Below are 7,861 nucleotides of genomic sequence, written 5' to 3'. Positions count from 1 at the left end.
TCGGATATAGCCTAAAATTCTATTCGATTCGCACTGCACTCATCGGATCGAATCGGATACGATATTCGCATTTTTTTCAGGCTGGATCCGAACCGATTCGCAAGTATGCGGATCGGATCGGATATCGGGTATATCCGCATAATTCAAAAATAATATTTTAAGATTTTGTTTGGCTGTTTTTACAAAAAAAATCCAAAAAATTCATTTTTCACCTGTTTAAGCCTATTTACTTCTAAAATATTATCAATAAAAGTTCTTTTGAATAATAAAAATAAAATAATAACACAAGATTTAAGTTTAATCACTTTAAGTTGAAGTATAACATAAAAAATTAAAAACAAAATATCATAAAATTCATAAAATAACACACTAAAATTTATATCACATTAAGGTTTACTTTCTTAAACTATACTATTTATATAAGATGTGCAGATATACAAATTTGTGAATTAGATCCTGGATATAACTGCCAAATCCGCAATCCAATCTTACCATAGTGCAGATTGAATAATATCCACAAAATTCGAATCGAACGCGGATAATTACAACAGATATGCGGATATTATCCGATTAATGTGCAGCCTTCTCACAATCTCACCTTAACTTCAGAATAAAGAACCTTCAGAGCTCTTCCCTCAAGAGAAACCCTAGCCTCCTCCACCGCCGCCACCGTTCTTCTCACTATCGCCGTCCGTCGCACTCAAGATCTTCGTCTGTTTGTCGTGCTCCAGCCCCTCTCATCATTCGCCAATCGCCAGCTTCTTCGTCATCGTCGTGCTCCAACCCCTCATCCTGCTCAGTCGCGCTTCGCCTGCCATCCCTCGTCGTGCTCGTCGCCTGGTCGCCGTCGTCCGTCACACCGGTCCGCTCTCCATCATACTCTGCTCAAACTGCTTATACGCGCTTCTGTGTCGTGACTGACGGATTTATTTTTTGATTTGACAATTTGATGCAGCAATCGGGTTTAATTTTGAAACTTTCCAACATAACAACATTAAATTTCAAGTTTGGGATTTAGGTAACAACTTTACTCATCTTGATTCAATGCAAATGTTTTTGGCGCATTTGTTGTATACTGGATTCGGAACCAATTAAAGAGATTATTATAAATGTATGTCAGTTTAGAAACTTGGCATCCTGTGATCAGAAATTACTTAGTATTGGTGACATAGTCAACTTAAAAGACTGGTGAATAAGACCATGGTTTTGATGACATACACTGTTAATTTTTGTGTCTGTGTTTCTGAATGAGCATGGGCATTCATCCCTGGTTGGCTGAATACAAACAATTTGAGATTCCTCCATCTCATGCTAAATACATTCCTACTGCTAGTTATAATGCACTGCCTTAACAAAATGAGATGCCATAGCTTAGTCCTCTTTTGAATATAAATATCTTTATTCTGTATCAATTGGTAATTTGGTATTTTTGAAATTTGATGGAATTTGGGTAAAGATTAAAAAGCAATGAAGACCTTGAGAATAATGTGATCATGATCTCTTCCAATTCAATCCTTGAATGCTGTTTTTGATTATGCATTCTCACTTTCAATGTTTTGAAGAAAATAACTACCTTTACTTAGAGATAGATATATTGATACTTAAATACTGTTAAATCTTAATATAGTTCATTGCTTTGAACCATTTGAATTTTTTCATTTTTGCTTCATTTTATTTTGCTGTTGTAGTTCTTCCCTTTTTTTTTTTGTTCAGAAATCATATTGAACGATTAGCTTTTTGACAATCCTTGTTAATTTCTGGAAGAGCTTGTTAATCTTTGTTAAAATTGCGCTGAAAAAATTTTTGTGCTGACAACCTTGTTAAAATTGAGCTGAAAACCTTGATGAATAGATGACTGAATATTTGTTGCTGGTTTAGTTAATTCAATGAATATTTGTTTGGACATTTTATTTTGCTGTTGTAGTTCTTCGGTTTTTTTTCTAGAAATTATATTGAATGATTAGCTTTTTGACAATCCTTGTTAATTTCTGGAAAATCTTGTTAATCTTGGTTAAAATTGCGCTGAAAACTTTGTTAAAATTACGTTGGTGTATATCTGGTTGGAAAAGCTTGTTAATTTTTATTAACTTTTGTGCTGACAAACTTGTTAAAAGTGTGCTGAAAACCTTAATGAGTAGATGACCGAATATTCGTTGCTGGTTTAGTTAATTCAATGAATATTTGTTTGGACATTTTCATTGTTATTTGACTTTTGAGTTTGTACTTTGATAAGATTAAAAGACTTTGGTTGATATAGTACTTTAAATTTGGATGATATTTTAAGGTTCATATTATACTATAATTATATTTTAGTGGGTTTATTTATATTCTATTTATTATTTTATTATTTTATTATAAAACGGTTCTTTCGGTTGAACCAGTTGGACTAATAAACTAGTGAACCGGTAACTAAAACGATTCGATGACCGTTTCGGTTTTCAGAACCTTGCTCCAATTAAGTTTGCGTGTCTACTCTGGCAGAAAAGAGAAAAGAGAAAAGAGAAAAGAAGAGAAAACCTCTAACCCTATTCGTCTTCGTCACTGTTTCAACGCCCAATCCCACCGCATATCCTGGTATGCTTCTATTTGGATTCACGATTCCTTTATTCCTCCAATTATTGATTTCTTTTCTCTGTATTCACCTTCACTTTGATTGTGATGGAGATTATCACTGTGATTTTGGTTGTTAATATAATAATTATAATCATTATAATATAATAAATTTTTTATTATCACGTGTCTACATTTTTATATGAATTGGTAGCCATTTAATTGATCTTAACTCGCACCCAAGGTCTGAAGGTCATCATCCTCATGCTTCTTTGCTTGGTTGTGGATCTCTTATGTTGCTGCTACGTTGTGCGAGTTTAGCATGTGTATTGAGAGAGTAACAGGGTGGCGGATTGTCTTGCTTGTCTTGGTCATGTGTTGTCTCTGGACTTAGTATCTATTGAATTAAAACATAAATTTGGATTTTATTAAATTTTAATGTTATATTTGTATTTTTAAATATTTTGCGAGCTAGTCTGAAAAGCTCCTATGGTGGCTTTTGGTAACATTCATGACATTTTAAAGCTAGGGGCGAAAATGTCTGATTTTTTGTTTATGAAACACAATTAGCTTTTTTGCTTCATAGCCAGGAGCACCTTATCAGAGAGGACTATGAAACCAAGCCTAAGTGCATAGAATAAAAAAAAAGGGACTATTGAGCCTGTTTAGGCCTGTGGCCGGGTCATGTATGGGCCTTCTAGTAGATATTATAATTTATAAGACGGGCCTGATTGGCTTGCAGGTTTAAACCGATCAGGAAGGCTGATCTCTGACACCTCTAGTTTGGGTCTCAACATAACAATGCATCTGAAAATTTGTACTATTTGTGAATTCCAGGTGTGTTGAGTGTGTGCAATCAAATGGTTTACATAACATCATGGGACGAGTTTGTTGAACGATCTGTTCAGCTCTTCCGTGCTGATCCTGACTCTGTAAGTAACTTTGGTCCTTGTCAGATTATTTATGTCTGTACAGCTATTATGTTGCCCAGAAAATAGATACAATAAAATCAAATTCAGTTAACTCCAATTACTTAAACGTTAAATTTCCTTCTCATATTTTGCTTTCAACACCCTCCCAAGTTGTGTATCATATCCTTTTTTTTTTTGCTGAAAAATCTTGGGTTGAATTTGTGATGTAGACGCGGTATGTCATGAAGTACAGGCACTGTGATGGCAAATTGGTACTCAAGGTCACAGATAATCGGGAGGTAATAATTCTTATAGACCTAATCAATGATTAGTATGTGTTTGGTTTTGGAATGTGATGGATTCTAAGGTTGAATGCTGTCTTTGTTGTTGTTGGACAAAACCTTAATTTCACGAGCACTATACAGATTGATTTTACAATACCTTTTTTCTTTCTTAGCTTTATTTGTTTTGGTTGTCATTTAATGAAGAGTAGTTTGAAATATGTTTTTTTTTCAATCTATTCATGGATGATTTGAAGGTTTATATTTAATATTTAAACTGTAATGTTATTAGTTATCTATTTACATTCCTTTTCAATTTTTAATTAATCATGAATGCTCTATTTTGCTAATGATATAGTATAACTTACTCTTCTTGAGTTCCATGTTGCTTATATTGCATCAAACAAAGTGTGCTTTTTCTGTATTTAGCTTCCATTGTTAAATAAGCATGATGAATAAATAATTTCTGGGAAACCATTTTTTATTGATATTGTCGCTATATCCATGAGTTAATTGCTCGGCGCACTTCTTACACATATTTAGCTTCCTAATGGCTATTACAAAATCAAATATAACATACCTGTGGGATATTTCATTAATAAAATAGAAAAAATACCCATGGAATACTTCTACTGGTACTTTGCCAAATTAATCTGCATGAAAATTAGAGTTTTCTTCCGGTGCTATTTTGCCCAGTGGCCATGAGCATAGCTAATTTTGTTTCCTCCCACACCCCGAGCGCGCGCTCCCTTATTTTTTTTGTTATTTTCCCCTCAAATGTAAGATGTGCCATATGATATTATTGCTTGCAATATATATAAAGTAAAATGTGGATTTTGGATTTGAGAAGGCATACAAGTTAAAACTCCATGTTCGTTCAAGGTTAAGGTCTTGAGTTGATTGAACAACCAGTGATGATTTCCATTATTTTTCATGGATTTAGCTTCTTTCAAGTATATCCATTTCAGGATATAAATATCTTCTCTGTCTACGAGTCTGTAGCTTTATTACTTCTATTTTATTTTAAAAACATACTCCTAAGAGTTTAAACCCTTTTGTCTTAATCATAATTAAGAATTTAAACCCTTCCTTTTCATGACTACAATGAATTAAAACTTGAGCTTTTTTTCTTAAAAACAAAAATTAAAATCCACAATTAAAATTTGAGTTAATATAAAAACACATTCCTGTCTTGTTTCATCTGAATAATCAGCATTTGTTGATTGTTCATTATTATAGCAACATAGGTAGGAAGCAAGATTCCCACAATTTAAAATTAAACACATAAAGTGATATGTCCCTTCCGTGATTTATAAGATGAAAGAAAAAATAAACCAAAAATCAGAGACGCTCAATAGTAGTGAGCACCTAGAATTATTAATATAATCTAATAATCTCTGTGATCGATGATGTTAAGAGATTCTAGGTTGATATATAAAGTGATATGGTTAGCATGTGACATATGCCAACTGATTGAAGAAAAATGAGGAATGAGACAATGAACTAGTTATCTAATACCCTAGCTAGTGGACTGACCTAAAATAAGATCTTGGATGATATCATGGTCAATCCTCAAAATTATTTTATTTTTAAAAACATACACTTAGGAGTTGTGTTGTAGGATTCTGAGTGCAACCTCACTTTCTGCAATGCTAAAAACTGGTTAAAACTAGGAGAATGTTGTGATACACTGAAGAGTAACAACAAATTAATTTATGCCATTACACCACCAACTAGATTTTATATGGCATCTCATGCCTTATACCAAGGATAACAGCATGATGCTATCTCTGGGAATCTCCACTAGTGGAGGAATTTGTTCAGCGGTATTGATTTAGGGATACACTATAAATCTTTATATTCCTTTTGCTTTTGGTAACTAGTGATGGATGACAAATCCATTATTGGCATTTCTATCATGTTTTATGTTAACCTCATTCGCATCAAGTTGAGAATTCTCATTGGAGGCTGTTCAAAGTTACATAATTCATGACTTGCATTTTGTTGTAGGGTACCTACAAGTAAGCAAGGTGTGATTCTTTGCATCGGTGATTTTTTTTTCTCGAATAGAATATATTGTTTGTCACTAATGTGTCAACATATTCTTTGCACTTGAAGTTGAACAAGAACTTCTCTTCTATATTGTCCGTTGCTGTCTCCTTCACATTTCACATAGTTGATTGTTCTTTTGACCAGTGTCTGAAGTATAAGACTGATCAAGCACAAGAGGCCAAGAAAATGGAAAAACTGAACAATATATTCTTTACTTTGATGGCCCGGGGACCAGAAGGTAATTCCTTTGTTCTGCTTTGTCGATAAGGATACCGTATACTTTACAACAAATTTGCAGAGAGACCAAGAGACATTTGTTTTGGAAATGAATTTGATATAGTCTTCCTTTTAGTGCTATAAATGTTAAAACCATGTAAATGTCACAAGATAGTTAGTAGAGCTTAAATGGAGTCTTAAACCCTTTGTTGAGAATAGTTGTCTTTGGCTTGTGTTGGTTACACAAGGTTGGTGTTGGGTTTCTATCTTGGGAAAAAAAAAAAAAACAGAGATAGTGGGATGGTAGAATAGTGACAATTTTATCTTGGTATTCTTCTCCGGACATATTTTTGTCCCCACAACATCTTTGTTTCTTACATTACCACCATGTTCTTTCCATTGTCTAATGTTGACTATAGAAACGATTTCTTACTCTTTTCTAATGAAATAAATGATCTAATTTTGCAGTGGATTTATCAGAAGTCACTGGCAAAGAACAAACGGATGCACAACCGACCAAAAGAGGAAGAGGAAGGAAACAATAGCTCATGTATGTGGCAATGAAAATAGTGTTGATGAATTTTTTGAAATAAAAATTGTTGTAGCATTTTTACCCTTTTCCAGACAGATACAGCAATACTTTGTCACTTCAACCGAATTTTGTCTTCTAGGTTCTTTTTCACTCAACTATTAAACTATTTATGGTTTCACTAAAAATCATTTCAATGCACTGGAAAAATCCGTATCACCTTTACCATTGCTACTGTCATTAAAACTTATATTTTCCTTTTTTTTTTTTTTTGTTACAATGAAAATTTGATAAATTCTCGCATTGATGTTAAAAGGCAATGGAGGGAGCAGCATAATAGCTATAACTTTGGTGGTTAGTTCTAAATGCCATGTTTTTTACTTTTTACCTCAAACCATATTTTCCTGCATGCCTTTTCACGGGTGACTTGCATTTAGGGGTGGAAGTGGGTCGGGTTACCCGACAAAGGATCGTCGCTTGGCTCATTTTAGACTCAATTTGGCTCGTTTTATTAAACAGGCTAAACTTTGACTTTTTGTAAAGCGTATTAGTTAAAAAAGATAGATCATAGGCTTTAAAAAAAACCTACGAAGCTTATTGGGTTAGTTTGTCATTTTTTTTTTAATAATAAATGTTTAGTTTAAACAAAATAAAACCAAAAAGAATCAATAGTTTGTCAATTTTTTTTTTTAATAATAAATGTTTAGTTTAAACAAAATAAAACCAAAAAGAATCAATAGTCATGACTAGTTAAGATTGTAGCTTTTTTTTTTCAAAGAAAAAGTTTATGGATTTGAAGTATAATTATGATAGGTGACTAACGCTTGATATATAATTAAATTATGTTTTACAAATAATGAATTATAAATTTTAAAATGTATTTAATGTCAATTTATATTTTTTAAATTTATTGTATTGATTATAATTCACAAAACAAACTTTTTAGATAGGTTCGCGGACTGGTGGAACTTTAAACAAGTCAAAGTTGAACTTGGAAAAAAGTCTATAAAAAGTAACAAGCCTAGGTTTAGACTATCTATTTACAATATGAGCTAAGTTTGTCAAAATTAAAGCTCAGTTCGGTTTGGTTCATTTCCACCCATACTTGCATTGCTGGGTGATATGGCTCTTTGTTTCCATCTTAATTATCAAGAAATCGATTAATTTCTTTTTGAAGAATTATTGCTATATTTAAGCACAGGCTTTTCTATCTTCAAGACTTGAACTTGAGTTAGTAATTTTTTAGTTTGACACATTTGTTTATTAATCTAATGGAGTTAATTAGAAAATGAAAACTAAGAATATTTTTTGGATGTTTCATC

The 7,861-nt window shown here is 32.6% G+C and overlaps 1 protein-coding gene across 2 annotated transcripts; it reads left to right on the top strand.

Annotated features, from left to right (window-relative positions):
- Positions 1-584: 584 nt before the first annotated feature.
- LOC107629020 (Signal recognition particle, SRP9/SRP14 subunit) lies at positions 585-6,749 on the top strand. 2 transcript variants are annotated; one of them, XM_016331693.3, is made up of 7 exons: positions 585-862; positions 956-1,018; positions 2,443-2,574; positions 3,388-3,482; positions 3,692-3,760; positions 5,939-6,032; positions 6,479-6,749. In XM_016331693.3, the coding sequence occupies exons 4-7, from the start codon at positions 3,411-3,413 to the stop codon at positions 6,553-6,555; spliced, it is 312 nt and encodes a 103-aa protein (XP_016187179.1). In that variant the 5' UTR covers positions 585-862; positions 956-1,018; positions 2,443-2,574; positions 3,388-3,410; the 3' UTR covers positions 6,556-6,749. The 2 variants fall into 2 exon arrangements, with proteins under 2 accessions (XP_016187179.1, XP_020973553.1); XM_021117894.2 differs by having other exon boundaries at positions 597-862; positions 2,482-2,574.
- The last annotated feature ends 1,112 nt before the right edge of the window (positions 6,750-7,861 follow it).

Source organism: Arachis ipaensis, chromosome B3, assembly GCF_059453495.1.
Source record: "Arachis ipaensis isolate K30076 ecotype BB chromosome B3, ASM5945349v1, whole genome shotgun sequence".
Lineage (NCBI taxonomy): Eukaryota > Viridiplantae > Streptophyta > Magnoliopsida > Fabales > Fabaceae > Arachis > Arachis ipaensis.
This window is presented reverse-complemented; position numbering and strand designations above follow the sequence as displayed.

Excerpts from the sequence above, each read along its gene's own strand:
- LOC107629020 (XM_016331693.3), top strand. The coding sequence starts at position 3,411 with ATGGTTTACATAACATCATGGGACGAGTTTGTTGAACGATCTGTTCAG. Across the intron at positions 3,483-3,691 it reads TCCGTGCTGATCCTGACTCT|ACGCGGTATGTCATGAAGTA; the intron begins GTAAGTAACTTT and ends TTTGTGATGTAG. Across the intron at positions 6,033-6,478 it reads GATGGCCCGGGGACCAGAAG|TGGATTTATCAGAAGTCACT; the intron begins GTAATTCCTTTG and ends CTAATTTTGCAG.